A 19,890-nucleotide genomic window follows, 5' to 3' on the forward strand; every position below is an offset into this window, starting at 1 on the left:
TTTCCCTTCTCCATCCCCCTCAGCCTCAACCCCAACTGGGATGCGCAACCAACATTGGACTGCTTTGAGACTTCTCGACATGAAAGGCGCTGTATAAATGTAAATTGTTTTCTATATTAATAGAATCCCGGACACACAGCCTGGACAATGGAAGCCAGTCATCCTTTGAATTGTTTCTTTGAAAGATTTCATCTTTCTTGGCTCACATATGCATTGCCCTGTAATTCGAGGAAAAGAAGTGGAGGAAAGGAAGAACCCGACACAAAATCAATGTCAGAATAAAATAATTATATCCTGCTCATAGTTTGTAGAGTTCAACAGATTGGGCTTCTGGGCTTAGGGTCACTTTTGACAAAATCCAAAGTGCGCACTAACTAACTATTGTTAGCTAACCCCCAAAATTGGGGTTCCAAGCAGAATAATAAATCAGAATCATGTAAACAGTAAATCTCAGCTTTTGGGTGCAAATGACCGCCAACACAGCTTTCCACATTGTCAGCAACATACTGAGCACTAACTACAACCACACTCTGATAGTCAAAATAGAATACAATGTATGACCAAAATAACCTCCTGTAAGAAAAGCCAAAAGGCATAGGCTATGTTTTTTTTAATAGCTTCTAAAGGTGGAAGTTTAAACAATATGCCTATTGTCCTTATTATATAACCTTAGACACACAACACAAACAAAGTACTTTGCCACAAAGGTTCAGAAACAAAGCAATCGGCAGATTGTACCACACAGCTGACACACAGACTTAATGTTTAACAGGTGCAGTCAAAGGCCAGATTTAATATGAAGTTTCGGGTGAGTTCATAATTAGACCTTATTCTTTTAAAGTCTCAACTTCCACAAAGTGAAGCTTGCATTTTACATTAATGACGCAAAGCGTTAAGAGTGGATAGCAATATCTTGGGACAGATGAACACTGACCACTAGAAACAAAATGACAGAATGGGAGCAGAAAGAAAGCTACTTTCCTACCTGCTTCAGGAAACATTTGTCGAAATAATCTTAATGGAACACTCCTCCACCCCCCCACCCCCCAAAAAAAACTATAGCAAAGGTGCAAGATTTTAAAGACACTATTTGGGACAGATCTTCCACACACTCTCTCATGTCCTCATATCCCCTTTTCAGCACCTGTAATGTTATGAGCCGTTGCCAGCACAGATAATAAAGGACTTATTTTCAATTTCAAAGAAATCCTACCTAGAGTTTTGTCTTAAACATTTAAGATGAGGCAGGACTTGCGATATAACAGAGCCAGAAGCTGGTTTAATTTAATTTCTCAATCCACAACTGTTTATGGGACACTGCTGTGAGCAATTGGTTGTCTCATTTCGCCCACAAAAATACAGCTAAATCACTTTACACTGTGAAGTGCCTTGAGATGTCTCGAAGACGTGATCATGTGCTATATCAAATGCAAGGATTATTATTATTATTATTAAAGTGCAAATTGCCTTTGAATAGGGGCTCCAGCCTTGCCTAACTATCCATCAGCAGAGCGGAGCAAATCAAGATATCCTGAGAAGTAGGTGACCTGTCTACTATATAAATTGTGCAGTGTATACAGTTTACTTTTCAAGAGCAAGGTATCACTAGGTCACGTGCAAGATTGGTGTTCAACAATGTTGTGTGCAATAATAAAAATAATAATAATAATCCTTGCATTTGGTATAGCGCTTTTCACGTCGGGAGGACGTCCCAAAGCGCTTCACAGAACACATTGTAAAGTGAATTGACTGTATATTTGTGGGCGAACGCGGCAGCCAATTGCGCACAGCAATGTCCCACAAACAGTCGTAGATTGAAAATGACCAATTTATTATTGTTTTGGGTTTTGGAGGATTATTATTAGGCTCTGTGTGGAGTAAGGAAACTTGCCCGAGGTTTCGCCCTCTGCCTGGAATTGAACTCAGGTCTCTCGCTTGCAAAGCGAGTGCTCTAACCACTGAGCTACAGGACTCCACGGCAATGGAATTATACCCTATGCCCAATCTGCCCCCCCCACTGAAGTTAACCAAACACTTTGTCCCAAGTTGCAATCTTCCACCTTATACACTAGAACCGGACTAATGGGGGGGGCGGGGGAAGAGAGAGAGAGAGATCCGCACTTGCGTGCCTGAATTTTTGGCCAAATGTAATTACAATGCATTTATTATTAGTAGTGTTATTATTACTTATCAGCTTTTTTCAGTGCCAATAAAGCTGGCAAAGGCAATGTGATTGTTTGAATCCTGTAAGCAGAAGAAGCTAATGATTGTGCCTTCTTCCACTCCCTTTAATGCAGGAGCCTTTAGTGTGGGTATATTAAACACACTCACTGAATGGATCGCAGGTTGCATGATTATTTTTTTAAAAATACACACAAGGCCTCAAACTGAAAAGAGGAAGATTCATTAAACGCTGACTTACCCACTTGGGTGGCTGGTGTAACTCGTTTTAGTCTCAACTGGGAATTCACCAACATTTGTCCGTTGTGTCTTTTCTTCGGGCTTCTCTGACGGGCCACGAGTTTAGCGATGTGTGCAATCTCATTGCTTACAGCAGCAAAGCAAATTGTCTAAAGATAAAGAAACCAAAAGTAGATTTGAAGCAGTGGAACTTTGTGAAAAAAAAAGCGTTGTTATATTGGTGATTTGCCCGAGAACGTCAAATAAAACCAACTCATTTGCAAATGACCAATTCTTGTACTGCATAAACTAATAATAATCCCTACATTCGGATAGCGCTACCTTTCACATCAGGAGGCCATCTTAAAAGTTATTCACAGAAGTACTGTAAACTGGAGTGCACATTTTAGGGGTGAGTGCAGAAGCCAATTTCGCACACAGCAATGTCCCCACAAATTGCCTTGAAGTGAATGACCAGTTTTATTGATGGCTTGGTGGCCAGGACACCAGAAGAAACTCTTTCATCTTTGCGAATTTCATGGTTTTTGTGGTTCACCAGCGTAAGGAGACAGAACCTCAGTTTTAAAGCTTTCATTCTGAAGGACTGCGACATGGGAGTGTCGGCCAAAGCTACCAGTTCCAAGTCCCAATGTGGGGCTTGAACCAATAACTTTCTGACACAGAAGCAAGTATCCTACTAACTGAGCTTTACAGGCTAACATTAATCCTCCTTCCCTGCCCCTCTCTCCTGAAGTAAGGGAGAAAATACACGACACATGTCCCTCAGAAAAAGCAAGAGGAAGTAATATCCTTTGGGAAGGCCATAATAATTTTATTTAATTAATTAATTAATCACTAGTGATATTAATAAATAAGTTTATCAAACTGAAACGCATTTCACTGGCTTTCCTCTGCTCTTCAGAAGATACCACTTGCTGGAGGGTGCAGTTCAAGTGACACCAGCAGCCCATCACAAAAAAGGCAGTTGAACAAATAGCAGCTGGATTCTGTCCTCGGACTTTTATTGCAGGTCATTTGATGCGGTTAAATAAAAAAAACAAGGAGACAGAGAAAGGAGAGTTTTAAAAAATGGCCCCATGCCACGTGGGTGAAAGGAGGCAGTCATACTTTAGAAAAAGAGGGAGAAAATTGGAAGGAAAAAAAAAGGTTCCAAGAAAGAGTCATTCATCATTCATATATGCTATTACCTCTCCATTTTTAACTCCAAACTTCACAACTGAAGGCATACTTTTTAGGTAGCTCTCAAGTGTTGGAAATCCGAGTTGTTTGTGAGAAATCAGTTCACCCGTGAGCTGCTTATATTCTGTTTGCAGTCGTGTGAGGGCAACACCATCTTTGCTTGACTGTAAGACTGCTCGTAACATCTTAGCCACCAGGTCCTTTTCCGCTTCCGACATCTTGAAGCTTTAAAGCAACAAAAAGGGTGGCTTAATAGTTCAGAAACCAAAATACAGGGGAGCCTAGTTATAAATGTAGCCCTCTTGCCCAAAAACTTAAGCAAAGCACACACACAAAAAAAAGGACTTCCTTCGCAGAGGGAAATTAACAGTCCTTCCTGTGGACATACACAGCCCGAGTGGCATCCAGGACACCACCTGCACATACAGAAAGTGACTCTGGTGGCATCGTGACAACTATTTTCTGACACAGGAAGTCAGCACCAGATGTAACACAGGACCCAAGTACTCCAAGTAAGGCAGAGCTGAACTCGGGGGTAGGAGGCTTCTAAAGGGATTTTCCCCATATTGCATTAAAACAAAACGGTGCTGATGATTTGGCAGGCCACCGAGATTTCCATGAACGGAATCTCCTGCGTACACTATTAGAAATATTTTGGAAACCGTAACACCAGTAAAATTACTCGAACAGATCCATTTCCACCCCCAAACTGCGTGGGAATGGCAGTCAGAAACCTGCAATCTAACGTTATTCTTAGGCGTACAGAGCGGTAATGAAACATGTTGCTGGGTCGTGTTTGTTCAACTACTACACGGGTTTGAATGGTGATGTTTCCGGAAACCGATGAATTTGCAGAGCTACTTAAGAAACTCGATGAAAAGTCTTGTTGAGAATGACATGGGTTGCCTGCGACGGGTTAGTGAGCAAGTGCACAACCCGCTTGGCGACTGAGTACAAACCAAAAGGTTCTCAAGTTAAATACCTGGTCTGTCTTGAGATCCCAATGCTTATTATTTAATGACTTTTGCTAAGATATGTGCACATGGAATAATCAAGCGTGAACAGGATCTAGCCTGCACGCCACTCCAGACTCCCGCGGAACGTTTAAGAGCGATATTATTTGCAAAGAGAATTTTCAGAGAGTTTCAAGTTATGAGGAAGTGAAACATTGGGGGTTTATAATAGTGCAGCTTCTGTTGGAAGAAACAGCCTTGATGTATTAAACAGTCTGTTTTTCTTCCTACTCTCTTGAAATAGCTACGTATAGCTACTGTTCCTCTAAAGTTTGTAGATAATGGTTAGCTCTTCCATTGGCAACCAGAAAAGCAGTTTACCAGATGTGGTGATTTGTGAGATCTCCTCTGGTGCCACAGGCAAAGCCGAGGTACTGCCTACTGAAATAAATGCCTTGCCTCCAAAATAGCATAAAGTAAATCAGTCTGGTGAGAAATAAACTAAATATAGCTCATATGATAAATTAAATCATAAGCAGTTATCATCTGGTCACGCTCCAAGTAAGATGCAAAGTGCCTTAAGACATTCCCCAGACATGAAAGGTACCACATAAACATAAGTCGTTAGAAATGCAGCTCCTTGAATGGAGTCCCGGAAAAAATAATTTCTAAACCTAAACCTTCTCAAACTCTTCTATGGCTATTTCAAGAAAGTAGGGAAAAATGCCGTTCAATCTATTATTAATAATAATAATAATCCTTGCATTTTAATATAGCACCTGATCACGTCATTGAGACTTTTCAAAGCGCTTCACAGAATATACTGTAAAGTGAATTGACTGGATATTTTGTGGGCGAAAAAAGGCTGTTTCATCAAACAAACTCTGCACATTCGTTCAAGAAGCTTCGAAGTTTTAAAACGTAAGCTAGAAATATTTTTTCATCCTATTTCCTCTTCTCACTCATCATGTGTTGAAGTAATAATCCTTGCGACTGATATAGCACCTGTCACGTCGACATATCAAAGCGCTTTACAGACATGACTGTAAAGTGAAGTGACCGTATTTTGTAGACAGCAGACAGTGACTCACACTTAAAGACAGTACTGTCATTTCCGGCAACTGTGGTACCTCACCCAAGAGGCTACTTTAATGTGCAATTCTGGCAAGTGATAATCAGCTGGCTTTTCAACAGCGAAAGGTGACCTGACTTAACCTAATCCTGTTTCTACACACAAACCATGTTTGAATCCCTGTTGGTTTTCTTCTGGTGGGGGAAGAGAGGATGACATGGGTAAACCATTCGTTGGACTGAGGAGACATAGAGTACCTGGCAAAACCAATCAAGTCTGTAGTAATGCAAGGCAACCTTGGGGGGGTGGGGTGGGTGGGGGGGGGGGGGGGGGGGGGGAGTCCTCGCAAGCAACACGCACGCAATCTCGCACGCACCAACATGCATTTATACATCATCCGGGATAGCGTCCAAGAGCGCTTTACGGTGGCACGGTTTGAAGCAGGACTGGGTAGAAACAGTCGAAGAGAAAAGTCTTCAGGTGCGATCTGAAGGTGGGCCAAGAGGGGCGAGGTGGAGGGATTGACGCATTGAGTTCCAGAGGTTCAGGACATAGTGGCTGAAAGCATGGCTGCAGATGGTGAAGCAGTGTGGTTGAGGGACTCGCAAAACTTCCAAACACATTTCCTGAATCCTGCAAGTCAACGCCCTAATGGGCTCATAAAAGAACTAGCTGAACCGGAGCAGCTTCCAATTTTTATAGGGCCAAGATACTGTGAGATTTGGCCGCTTTCTCTAACCCAGGAAACCTAGGCTTAGAGACTCGAAAATCGCCAATTGCCCAAGCACCAGCCTCGCTGAGATTTGGTAACTCAGCACAGACCATTCATCAGATCTAGGAACTTCCTGCGCCTGAAAGAATCACAGAAATACAGCGCATTTGTTTAGCATTCAGCTTAGAATAACTGCTATAAAGGCAATACAATACAATTTACATTTATGAAGCACCGTTCACGACAAGAGGACTGGATCTCTAACACGCAAATACTTCTCATCACTCCAAATTTTGCAGAATCCTACAGATGCCCTGCAAATTAATTAAACTTGCAATGGTCATGTGAATTATTAATTCTACATTGAGAAAATGGTTACAATCACTGTCCAGGCTAAAAAAGCCACCAAAATAAAGAAAGCATATCCTAAAAATCAACTGTATCTTGTGGGCGGATAAACACGATTGATTTCGAACCGTGGATCTCATTTCAAGGTTTGAATGAGATTAAAATTTGCTTTGCGTTTCACTCGATTGAAGAAACCAAAGTGTACTACATATCTCCATCAGAATTCTGCCCTGCAATCCTCCTCCTTTTTTAAAAAAAACACTCTGCGGGGAACCAGTTAATCGTTTGTGGTAATCCACCTGCTCCCAATTTGTGTTCAAGGTTTTTAAAATTAAATTATTTTGATTTTGTGCCAATTCAAAATGTCATCATACTAATCTCTTCACAGCGTCTCATTAATCCCATGCTAGGATGTTAGCAAAAAAAAAGGGGCAGTGCCGTCTTTTGTGAATAGAATTAAAGCAATTTTGCATGCGTAGAACACGAGCGGTTTACAGGGAATAAATAACATATGGCCATTATATCTCACTTGCATCTACACCACCCCAAATCCCTGTGGCTGACCTTCAGCAGGCTGCTTCCTCTTATCTATCAGTGTCTGACACCAATCTTATCAATCTGAGCCCCTCAGCTAAAACTACTGCTTTGCAATCGTTCCCCGGTAACCATTATTCTGTATAAATCATGCGATAGAACTACAAACTAATTCCTTTATACTCGCCTGTGAATCACATAGCGTGCAATAATGACCTCACAATACTCTGTCTTCAAGCTGACATCAGGATAGCTTCACATTACTGAGACTATATCATGAAAATTTAACTATCAGTAAAATTCTAGGAAAAAAAGAATTTATTACGAGTGCAACATCATCACACTGTGTAATGCGAACAAAACGCTGTTAGAATCTAAAGGTATCTTTCAAAGCATCCCGATCGAACTAAGTCTGATAGTTTAGAAAGCGTTTGATAATGATGAGTAATGGATTAGGGAACTGAGCTGAAAAAGTGTGTTTAAATACTCACCCGGCTAGAATGCAAGAAGTGTTGGCGTGGAATTATTAAACTGTACTCCAGGTGACAACTGCTATTTCTGTGCTTGCTCAAGATGTCTTCTGCCGTTAACGATTTAGGCATTTATAAAACATTAGATGCCGATTACCGAAGACCAGAAATGACTTTGCTGAAATACCATTCCTGCAATTCGGCACAGCTCACCAACAACGATTTACGATCATACAATACAAAGACTTGCATTTAGATTCACAGGTCTCAAACTAGAAGAGAGAAAAGGGTGGCAAATATCAATGTCGTGTCCCAGTACGGCGTGTGTTTGTTTTAAGCAGAAAGTCCTGGTTTCCCCTCTGCCCCCGGTGTCACAAGGAATGAGAACAAAGTGAGCAAAGCCACAGAGAATAATGGTTTGAAACAGACCGCGGGTGACGTCACAAGGCTGATTGTTACACGAATTCTAACAATATCTGCAGCTGTCCGAGCAAAACTCAACGGAAACAATATCCGTTGCTGTCAGATCAGAATTTGATACGGAAAAATTGGCAAATCAATTTTTTTGTTGTTGTTGTTGTCGGGGCAAAACCCAATGCCAATACGTTGGCTTCGAAAAAGAGTTTTCGCACATGACTACCTTGTGGATCAAAGCGGAATGCAGTATATCATTAAAATATACACAAGAGAACATCGTCGGTTTGGTCTGTGCTGATCTAGATTTTCAACTAGTTCAGTTTAGGGTACATCTTTTGGCTTTGTATTTTATCTGGGCTATAGGGAAGAGGAAAGAAAGGTGGTGGTGGGGGGGGAGCCAGGATTCCTGCCCCATCCAGAAACTTGTACTGGAACATGTTCAAGTGTAAATTTGATGTGCTGAGTTGCTAGTTCCTCCCCTCACCCCCAACAGTTCAATAGCCTTCTCACAATCAGTCTGAGCTCCCAAGTGAAAAATGGCGCCTTGAGTGTGCTTCGGGTACTCAGCACAAGTCAGCACGTTCAGAAGACCGCACTGCTGAGGGGGGAAAAATTGGTCCAAAAAGGATAGCTTGGCAATAGTTCTGTTACTAGACTCTTCCAAAGCACCCGAGCATGAAAAAAAACATTTTTCCGAAGGCTCAGTGGATAAATGTAGGTTATTTTATCTTTACCTGACCAATAAAGACCCAAATTCAATCCTCGGTTTGTGCGGTAGCTAATGTTATTGGTGGGCGTGAGAACAGTCAATTGACCGCAGCGCTGAGTATTCGAAAACACTCACTGGTTAGATTTTTGGACAAGGTACTGAGGACCTGTTGTTCTTGTGGAACTGTTGGGTCAACAAGCGTTGACTACTTTAGTCAAGTGTTGAGGCTTCAAGAGAAGGCTTCTTTCAATGACAGATGCAAGTAAGCGGAATAGGGATCCCAATAAACCGAAGCTCTGAACTACAGGGCGTAAGGTTGCGTACCAATAATAATAATACTTGCATTTGATATAGCGCCCTATCATGTCTTCAAGGCGTCTCAAAGCACTTCACAGTACTGTAAAGTGAATCAACTATATATTTTGTGGGCGAAAGACAAAGAGTCGTGGATTGAGTGACCAAATTATTATTCTTGTTTTACAACAATAAATTATTATTCTTGTTTTACAACAATAAATTATTATTATTATTGTTTTACAACGATAAATTATTATTATTGTTTTACAACAATAGCGTCCTTCATGCAGGGTAGCGTCCCGGAGCACTTTACATTTATTTAACTTCTTTCACTTAACACTACAATTGGCAAATAAAACTATACCTATTTCTGTGGTATGTACCAGACTGCCTTGGTCCCAATGAATTATCCTCTGAACAAAATCCTATACAAAATTTGGTTTTAACTTCATCATTGAAAAGAAGAAAGGAATAAATTTAAGGTTTCATTTTGACCCAATTTACCCACACAAAATGCAATCTGAGCACATGACTGACAGAAAATGATCTGAGAAAAATCACCTGCCAGAAACCTGCACAAATCTGCATCCGTGTGAATGAAGTGAGTGCATGACTGGTAATGAATTTCAATGAATCACAAGAGAAAACCCTACAATCTGCTCTACAGGTTTACAACTAGAAATGCATTGACATTCCAATGCATAAAGTATGATGTGATACTTTGATAAATCACTTTCAATTTCATATAATACAATGAATTTCATATGATACAACTGAAGCCTTACTTACTACGGGTCAGTTTGCACAAGATTTCTGGGAAGAGAAAACGCAAACTAAATGCACAATTCAGGCTTCTTATTTATTTTTTTAAAAAACAAATGAGAAATAAAGCAAATTAGCCACTTCCCATCTTTCCAATTCCCCCAAAGAAACTTTGTGAAGGACTTTGACGTTCAACACTATATCAAATGCAAGGATTATTGTAACTTTCTGTACAGGATGTGACAGACACAATTGCATTACAATGCTGAAGGATAAATATTCCACTATTATTCATTGTGTAAACTGTCAAATTAAGGGAGCAATGAGAAGAATTACTTCCTTCCGCCACTATCATGAGTCACATTTTCCTGATGTGTAAACCATAATGGATAGTCCCATAATATTGACAGTAGATTCTTTATGTTATAAGTACAAGATTGGATTTTTCTTTCGTTCACCAATTTTCTGCTCATTTCCTTAAAGGCGATTTGGCCTTTTTCCATCCGGTGAGGTAATACTGCACAGGTGCCCCTAACCTCGCTGACATGTTAAGGCTACTGGAAGATGAATCGCACTCTTCGAAAGGGTCTGAAGGCAAACTCCTTCGGTTTGGATTTTCAAATCCCTTCAATCCCTGGCACCTCCCTCCCTATACGATCTGCTTACTCCCTACTCCACCCGCTGCCTCCGCTCGGCCGGCTCTGGCCTCCTGCTTGTCCATCGAAGCCTCTGCTCCATCGTCGGTGGCCGTGTCTTCAGCCACTATGCCCGAAACTCTGGAATTCTCTTCATCAATTCCTCCGCCTTGCCCGCTCCGCCCCACACCCCACGTTCAAAATCCCACCTAATGACCTTCCTTTTTGATCCTCCTTACGGTCACCTCTCCTGGGATCAGACTCCGCCACAAGCGCTCCGGGACTCTACCCCGTGTGAAAGGCCCTACATGAAAACACACTACAGGAGCAACTCAACCCTTTTGACTTGGATGGATATATTTCTTATTTCAGAGCCCCTTTTGTCAGGAAGAAATGAAGCATCACAGTAAAACAGAAATACGGTACGTGAACGTTAAATAACCCCCCTTTTTTCCAGCTCAGATTTGTAGTACTTCGTTTCAGCAAACGACCGAGGTGTAGTCTTCTTGAAAAGTTTTCTCCCCAGGCTATTTAATAAGCCTCCAAAATCCGTTTAAGTAGCAGCACAGTGCATTGCTTTCCAGGCCAAACTCATTGCCTGTATTATATATTATTATTATATATTTGTCTCCAGAGGGACTTGGTAATGTAGAAAGGGCAACACTGAACCTGAATTTGAGTCAGGTCAGCTGTTTGCTTAAAGAAAAGCCACATCTTCAGAGCTGATTGCCAGAATACCGGTTTAAACCAACATTTTTTATGAGTTGTATTTATCAATTTGTGCATTGGAAGTGCATCTTTGAGTAAACGTCAGCATGTCAGGCAACAACAACAAATTACACTCGTATAGCGCCCTTCACGTCGGAAAGACGTCCCCGGGCACTGGGCAACCAGGGGTTTTGGACCCGAGCTGGGAGTTGGGGGTCAGAAGGGGAGGAGGGTGGGGGTGGGAGGGTGTCCAAAGGCACGATCAAAGAGGAAGGTCTTCAGATGAGACTTGAAGGAGCCAAGAGAGGGGAGTGGGTCGAAGGGATTGCGGGATAGAGTTCCAGAACGTGCGGGCAGAGATGCTGAATGCCCGACCGCCATTGGTGGGGCGGGAAGTGCGGGGGACCTGAAGCAGGCCGGTGTCCGCCGAGCGGAGGGTGCGGACAGGCTGATATGGGGTTATGAGGTCGGAGAGTTAGGGGGGAGCAAGACCATGGGGGGCCTTGAAGGTAAGAACGAGGGTTTTGTACTCGATTCTCTGAGGAATTACATGTTAGATGTTGACATTAATTTTATCGAAGAGGAAATAATGAAAACCAATTATTCATTCCCAGAGAGGAATTGCGATTATTTTAAATCTAGACTGCTGACACATTTTCATGCAGAAAGTAGAGCACATAGGAGCCCTCCAAGCATTTGCAAGACTTAACGTTAAGGTAAAGAAATGTCTGGCAAGGAATTCTCTGAGAGGCTGAGGCAGACCCATGGTACCCAATTTGTTACTGGATAAGATTTTAAATGGGAGAAAAGGTTTCAAGATAATCATTTGCTGAAGGTATCTCAACCAAGACAAGTATTGGTCGATGCTCAAATATAAGAACAAACAGAACTCCAATCCAAGACTTGCTGATCACTGGTCTCTATTCCTTATAGGCATTCGTCTCCATCACTTGAATTATTTTGTTAAGTTTCCTGTCATCTTCCAGACTCTGATTGCCTGGGTTAAGTTTTTCTATTTTCCTCAAGAAGTGCGCATTCTGAAGTGTGAAATATTAGATACCACGGAGACAGCCAGTCTCCAGATCAGGCTCCGCAAAGGTGGGGGAGAGGAAGAGGAGGAAAAAGGAAAATTAGCCTTTTCTTTGATGTGGATCCAGTCAGAACTGCCAGAATGTTTTTTTTAAAAGAAATCTTCCTCGTGTTAACCTAAAGCATAGTTTTGGTTAAGATACTAGAAGGTGCCAAGTATTTGTGAACCTGTACCCTAACAAAACGAAAAAAAGGGAGAACCTTTTTCAGTAAAAAATGTTCTCAGTCTTCCAGGGCACTGCTGATAGCAGCCCTGTCGGCCTGGCTCATCGGCAGGACTTGGGAGGGCAGACCAGTCACTGTGTGTAGGGTTTCTTCCTATTCCGCTCCTGTTAACCTTGCAATCCAAAGCCCTAACGGCCAGGGTGTTTCTGCATTAGCAGGAAAGCTTGCTTTCCTTGAAAGTGCTTTCAATGGCAAGTTGTGCTGGTTTAGTTGGTTGGACTCCAGCTGTACCCCAACGTATATGCTGCACCAGCGCCTAAGCACAAAACATCCAGGACTCTGCAGCTCGTGTCCTCTCCCACACCCGGCTACATGACCCCATCGCCCCCACCCTCGCCCCGCGCCAGTGGCTCCCCATTCCCCAGAGGATAGAGTTCAACATCCTTGTCCTCGCCTTCAGTGCCCTCCACGGCCTTGCCCCCTCCTACCTCTGTGACCTGCTAACCCCTTAATCAACCTGTCCGCTCCCTCCGCTCAACAGGTTCCGGCCTGCTCCACATCCCCCGCCCGGCCCCCCCCCCCCACCCCAGCCATCAGCGGACTGGCCTTCAGCCTCTCTGCCCCCACCCTATGGAACTCCATCCCACATTCCCTCCGCCTCACTCCCTCCCTCCCTCCCTCGCCTCCTTCAAGGCACATCTCAAGACCGTCCTCTTCAACTGTGCTTTTAGCCGCCTTCTACCCTCCCTTATCCCAACCCACACCCCACTGTGGGGGCCCAAAGCCCTGACGCTGATTGTCCAGCGCCTTGGGATGTCCTCCCGCCATGAAAGGCGCTATACAAATGTAATTCCTGTCTCCCTCAGTAATGCTGCAGTATACATTATTTCTCACCAGTGGCACACATCTATCCGCACCAAAATGTAGTATGAAGTACCGATCCCATTTCAAATCGCCAGCACGACACCAACTCCAAGACTTCAGAACACTTTTCTTTCGTTCACAGTAGCCCCAGTTGGGGCAATTCTGGTTGCTGGGAAGCCTAACTTTTATTTACATTTTTCCGCACTATAATCTGAACTGTCAGGACTATATTCTGAACTGTCAACTCAATTTTGATTGCACTAGTCACTGGCAGCAACTTTCCAGTACGTCACTTATTTGACTATTCCACGTGTGCGAAACTTGAATGTTGTCATTTGACTACTGCAAGTCAGGGATGACAATGCCAAGCCAGGATTATTAAGGTCTTGAAACGTCCTCCCGACATGAAATGTATATAAACGTAACACAATATAAATGCTAAAATATATTACACTCTATATGAACGTAAATTTGTATTGCATTCTACGTGTGAAACTTGAATATTGAGCAGATAGTTTGAGCATCAAATTTTGCTCTAAAGGTCCCTTCAATTTTTCCTTTCTCTGCGTCTGATTTTGAAAATTTCCAGTAATCATAAATGCAGAGGTATCTTCAGCCAATATTCCATTGTCATACAATAACTACTACTGATTTTTGGAGACGTTGTTGGTGGCACATCGCTTGTTTGAGAAAGCCTCAAAAGGGAATCTAAGCAGAGATTATCTCCAGTAATTGTACATCGCTTACCTCACACCTATCCCGGGAAATACATTACAGCAAACCAGATTAAGTAGTATCAGTTAGCACCATTCATTTAATATGATTTGTGCAAAGTATGAGTTATGTCAAACTTGAATAAAATATAAACTCTTCAACGGGACTTGGGACAGATATACAACTTAGGCAATTATACGATTGATACAGATCAGACTTGTGTGAGTTTTACTGTACATTGTTCAGTTGTTTTAATTGAGGAATCCCAATGGAAATTGGGGCAGATTGGACCCGTACTACAAAATCATCACAGCCAAAGTTCAATCCTGCCCTCACCATCTCTCCCTCCATCACCCCATCATCCATACAAGCACATGCTGACTCCAGACCAGACACTGCCCCACCCCTCCTTCCAACCTGACATTGAGAATAACGTAATTTTCTCGCTGCCTTCCATGTTCCAATTAATTAATGCAGCACAAGATTGTCCTCGTCTGCGTGGCCAACCGGTGCATTTACTCACTCAGCTATTGCGGCTTTATTTTCTCAGCCTCCCCATCCTGACACAGCATTTTCTATTGATCCTTCCATCAGCGCTTTTCAAGTCCACAGAATAAGGGCATCAGTGAAAGTGGTTGGTAAATCATTTTCGACACGCAGCATCGTACACAAAATGATTAACCCTTTCGGATGCTAACTTATCTACCGTGGAAACGATCAATTCGCACATGTAACCCACCCACGCAAACACACACACACATATACACACATATATACACACGCACAGCAACGCGTGCAGGTGGGGAAAAAAAACATTTCGCCCGCAAAACACACAGTCGATTCACTTTACAGTATATTCCGTGAAGCGCTTTGCGACGTCTCGAAGACGTGACACGTCGCTGTTATCAGACGCTAGGATTATTATCACAAAATTGCTTTCCATCCATTTGCAACGTAAAAAGGAACGTTCACGGTCAGTCTACGTGCAATCCACACGGCAGCAGCATCCCGAGTGATGTGCTCAAGTCCTTCAAGACAACAACAACAACACCACCGCCTCGCATTATCTATCTTATAAGCTACCTTCGGAGTGCGGTAGGATCCTGGAGTGCTTTACCCTTTGGCGGACGGAGCCTGACACTGAGCCACGGGGGGGGGGTTAAATCAATGAATTAGCAACCCAACAAGCGCTCATCATCAGAAAAAGCCGCACCCGGATCAAAACGTGTCCGCATACCAAATCCCCGCCAACCTAACCGGGTCGGTGTGACCGAAACGAAACAGAATAGCTCGCGGAGGACCCTGTGACTCATTTCTTTTTTTTTAAAAAAAATTAACAATATTTCTCTCTCACCCTCTCTCCCTCTCTCTCTCAATGCCAATGAACCAAATGACCCATCCCTTTGCCAGTCAGTCACACTGTGTGGTGGTCTCACCCCCACCCCCACCACTACCACCACCCACACACACACACACACACACTCAGCTCAGGAAGTTTGTGAGAATAAGAAGTGGAAAGAAAGAGGAGAGAGAGAGAGAGAGTCCTACCAGCAGCAGTCAGGGGCTCCTTGGGCTGTGAAATGGACTGTGGACTCCTAGGCCAGGGAGGGGGAGAGAGGGAGGGGGGGGAGGAGGGGGAGAGAGGGGGAGGGAGGGAGAGGGGGGGAGAGAGGGGGAGGGGAGAGGGGGAGGAGGGAGGGAGGGGAGAGGGGGGAGGGGGGAGAGAGGGGGAGGGAGGGGGGGGAGGGGGGGAGAGAGGGGGGAGAGGGGGAGAGAGGGGGGGAGGGGGAAGAGGGGGAGAGAGGGGGGGGAGGGGGGAGAGAGGGGGGGGAGGGGGAGAGAGGGGGGGAGAGAGGGGGGAGGGAGAGAGGGGGGAGGGGGGAGAGAGGGGGGGAGGGGGGAGAGAGGGGGAGGGAGGGGGGGAGAGAGAGAGGGAGGGAGAGAGGGGGGGAGTAGAGGGGGGAGGGAGAGGGAGGTTTGTCTCCTTTACAGGGTGTTTCACACCGACTGCAGACACCAGTCCAGCAACAGCCACAGGACTCCGGGTCTCCTCTCGGCCACTTCTCCACTGGGGCTCTCACACACACACACACACACAGAGTGAGGGAGAGAGAGAGAGAGAGACCCGGACAGCGTCAGGAAATAGAGAGAGTGTATGTGAGAGCGACAATTAAAGACAGTGACAGTGTCAGAACTGCAGAGTGTGTCACACACAGTGAGACACAGAGAGACACAGAGAGACACAGAGACACACACAGAGAGACAGAGACACACAGAGAGACACACAGAGAGACACAGAGAGAGACACAGAGAGAGACACACACACACACAGAGACAGAGACAGGAAGAGGGAGAGAAGGTGTCAGATATGAACCAGACGGCAGCAGAGAAACCAGAGAGACAGAGAGAGAGTCAGAGACACACACACACACACACACAGTGCGGTGGAGCCCCGGTGGACAGGGAGTGAAGGGGCCGCAGGATGTGCAGTATGGCCGACCCTGTGTGGGTGTGTGTCGGGTCGGGCCGCCGGGGGGGGGGCTGGGGGTGGCCGCCGGGGGGGCCGGGGGCCGGGGGGGGGAGGCTCGGGGTCGGGGCCGCTGTCTCTCGGCCTCTCGAGGCCCCGCGCCGATCGTTTGTTTTCAAACCGGCGGCCGGTGCGGCGCTGCGGGTCGGGGGGGCGGGGCTGAGGGCAGGGGGCGGGGCTGAGGGCAGGGGGGCGGGGCTGAGGGCAGGGGGGGGGCTGAGGGCAGGGGGGCGGGGCTGAGGGCGGGGGGGGCGGGGCTGAGGGCAGGGGGCGGGGCTGAGGGCAGGGGGGGGGCTGAGGGCAGGGGGGGGGGGCTGAGGGCAGGGGGGGGGCGGGGCTGAGGGCAGGGTGGGGGCGGGGAGGGGCGGGCTGAGGGCAGGGTGGGGGGCGGGGCTGAGGGTAGGGGGCGGTGCCTCTGCCCTGAGCCCCGCCCCCTCCATGACCCATGCAGTGAGGTGTGGTCTGAGCCAACAACAACAACAACAACAGCAACTTGCATGTGTACAGCCCCCCTGCACTGGGGGGGGGGGGAGGGGGAGAGAGAGCGCCTCCCCCCCCCCGAGAAACAGCTGACCTCACGTGAGCGTCCCGCCCCAGCCTCCCCCTCCCCCTCCGGGTGGGGGTCAAAAATAATAATAATAAAAAAAATAATAATAATAATAAAAATAACAATCCGTGACCGTTTGCAGGACGTCGTTGGGCGTAATCGGCTGCCGCCTCCGGCCCACGAAAATACGCAGTCGCTCCTGCGCTTCACGACGTATCCTGCGAAGCGCTTCGGGACGTCCCGGAGACGCCCAACGCCCAACCCCCGGGGGGTCCGAACGCCTCCGGGCACTGTAAAAGCGGCTGTCGGATTCCCTCGTCCCCACCCTGAAGGGTCCGTGGAGACGAGTGGTTTTCCTTCTACTGACTGGAAATCGATGCCATTTCGGTTCCAATCGATTCAGTGACTATATATATATATATAAAATATATAATAATCCTCGCATTTGATACAGCGCTTTTCACGTCTTCTTGACGTTTCAAAGCGCTTCACAGAACAGACTGTAAAGTGAATTGACCGTATATTTGTGGGCGAAACGCGGCAGCCAATTGCGCACAGCAATGTCCCACAGACAGTCGTGGGTTGAAAATGACCAATTTATTATTGTTTTTGGTTTTGGAGGGATTATTATTAGGCTCTGTGTGGAGTAAGGAAACTTGCCCAAGGTTTCGCCCTCTGCCTGGAATTGAACTCAGGTCTCTCACTTGCAAAGCGAGTGCTCTAACCACTGAGCTACAGGACTCCACAATATATCCCGCTTTGTAGGGACCTTATCACCTCCTTCTACAACCAGGGCCACGTGATCAATAGCACGTTTCCCTCTGTCACAAGTTAATGCATTTATTTAGTGAAAAGTCACCGTTATCCATACGACTGGATGCTGCGGCTTCAAGATAGTTATCCGCCCTTCAGAGTGTGATCGTGTTCTAAACGACTTGTGCCCATCTATTGTTTATCAATAAGATGACGAATTGATGATACTGTAATCTACAATTTAACCTGATAACACTGAGATCCCGCCACGTAAGCCATTAGAACTCACAAACATACGCAGTCAATTCACCTTACAGCGTATTCTGTGAAGCGCTTTGAGACCTCTCGAAGATGTGATAAGGCGCTATATCAAAAACAAGGATTTATATGTATTTTGATCACTGGATTGATCTAAAGTGAAATATCCTTCTCTCACCAGCAGTTACACATTTGCAAAGTGTGAAAGCACGCATGTTTATAAACAGCAAGTTAGGAGTAAACAGCGCAATCAATTCAGTTTTAATTGGCACTCGTAACATTTTGAATTCCACGGAGTTAGAGCTCCTCCTTGTGACACAAGGAATAAGTACTGGGAAGTTTCATTCACGTACGTTGGAATTTTGGAGCAGAAAACAACAAAATTACATTTGTATAGTGCCTTTCACGCCAGGAGCAGGTGCCAAGGCGCTGGACAGTCAGAGTTTCGGACCCGAGCTGGTGGGAGGGAGGTGGGCTGGGAGAGGGGGAATGAGGGTGATCAAAAGAACGGTCAAAGAGGAGGGTCTTGAGATGGGTCTTGAAGAAGGCGAGGGAAGGGGCGAGGCAGAGGGACTGCGGGATGAACAACCGTTCCACCAATGCAGTGCTGCTCTAGAGTGTCAAACTAGACAAATTCAAAGTCTTAATTTGTGTGCAACCAAATAGGCAAGCTGACAATCTTGTGGATAAAGGGATATGGGGATAAGGCGGGTAGGTGGAGTTAGAATAGATCAGCCATGATCTTATTGAATAGCGGGGCAGGCTAGAGGGCCGAATGGCCTACTCCTGCTCCTAATTCTTATGTTTTTATGACACATAATTGTAAACACTTCAATCAAATTACATCTCATGGAGTATACATCCTTTAGAGGTACATTATAATAATAATCCTTGCATTGGATATAGCACCTTATCGCTTCTTCAAGACGTCTCAAAGTGCTTCACAGAATATACAGTAAAGTGATGTTGCACACCAGGTTTCCAGCGATGCTCGGACCTGACATCCCAATTCCAACAAACTCACGCTCCTGCACACAACTTGTCACTCTGAGTGGCTTTCTTAGCAACTGAGCATAAGTGCATCAGGTAATATTTCCCCCACAGTGTGATCAGTCTTGCAAAAGTAAGTGTTGCACAATACCTTTAATAGAGTGTGTACTGTTTAAGTTGGGTATCGAGAACAAGAGAGTGGCAGAGAGAGGCTGATGGAAAGAGATGGCACAGTGCGGTACTGCACTTCATATACCTGTTGGAACTTTTTTTTTAGTTAGCGACTGTTACTAATTTGTAATTTGTGTGATATCCAATTATTCACACTGGTTGTCTGTAATGGGGTCAGTTTTCCAATTAGGGCAGATAATTGACTCTCTACTGTAAATAGATATATGGTCTGTTGAGGATTTGTGACCATATAAATGACAGGCCAAGCAAGGCAACCGGTCATGAGTGAATAATGTAGAGCAAATAATAAACAAACAGCAGATTGGTGGGAGCAGATAAGAGTCCAAGTTAGAGTGGATCATTCATGGTCTGTAAAAGAAAAATGGTTCATTGTTATCAAATGGCCTTTTCTTGTTGGTGCTTTATTCTTTGTGTTCATTTTTCCAGGTCAAATGACATATGAAAGGCAGACATTCAACTGAGTAAAAGAACAGTATTTTTGTTTTGAACGATCGATACTGCACTCTACCAGGAGAGTAAAATGGTCTCCGTCAAGCTGTCAATTAACTGTATTTCAGGAACCTCACTGACAGAT

At 45.0% G+C, this 19,890-nt stretch overlaps 1 protein-coding gene across 3 annotated transcripts in view; it reads right to left on the reverse strand.

Annotated features, from left to right (window-relative positions):
• Window positions 1–15,679, reverse strand: part of LOC103182138 (tudor domain-containing protein 7) — a 51,305-nt gene extending 35,626 nt beyond the window's left edge. The window contains exons 1-4 of one of the 3 annotated variants that reach the window (XM_042337000.1): window positions 15,598–15,679; window positions 7,711–7,961; window positions 3,609–3,825; window positions 2,423–2,570 (exon numbers count right to left, since the gene is read on the reverse strand). In XM_042337000.1, the coding sequence (XP_042192934.1) occupies window positions 2,423–2,570; window positions 3,609–3,818 (358 nt within the window). In that variant the 5' untranslated portion in view covers window positions 3,819–3,825; window positions 7,711–7,961; window positions 15,598–15,679. The remainder of the gene's footprint in view (window positions 1–2,422; window positions 2,571–3,608; window positions 3,826–7,710; window positions 7,962–15,597) is intronic. The other 2 variants (XM_007899011.2, XM_042337004.1) reach the window with 2 other exon arrangements.
• Window positions 15,680–19,890: the final 4,211 nt, after the last annotated feature.

Source organism: Callorhinchus milii, unplaced genomic scaffold (genome assembly GCF_018977255.1).
Source record: "Callorhinchus milii isolate IMCB2004 unplaced genomic scaffold, IMCB_Cmil_1.0 Scaffold1, whole genome shotgun sequence".
NCBI lineage: Eukaryota > Metazoa > Chordata > Chondrichthyes > Chimaeriformes > Callorhinchidae > Callorhinchus > Callorhinchus milii.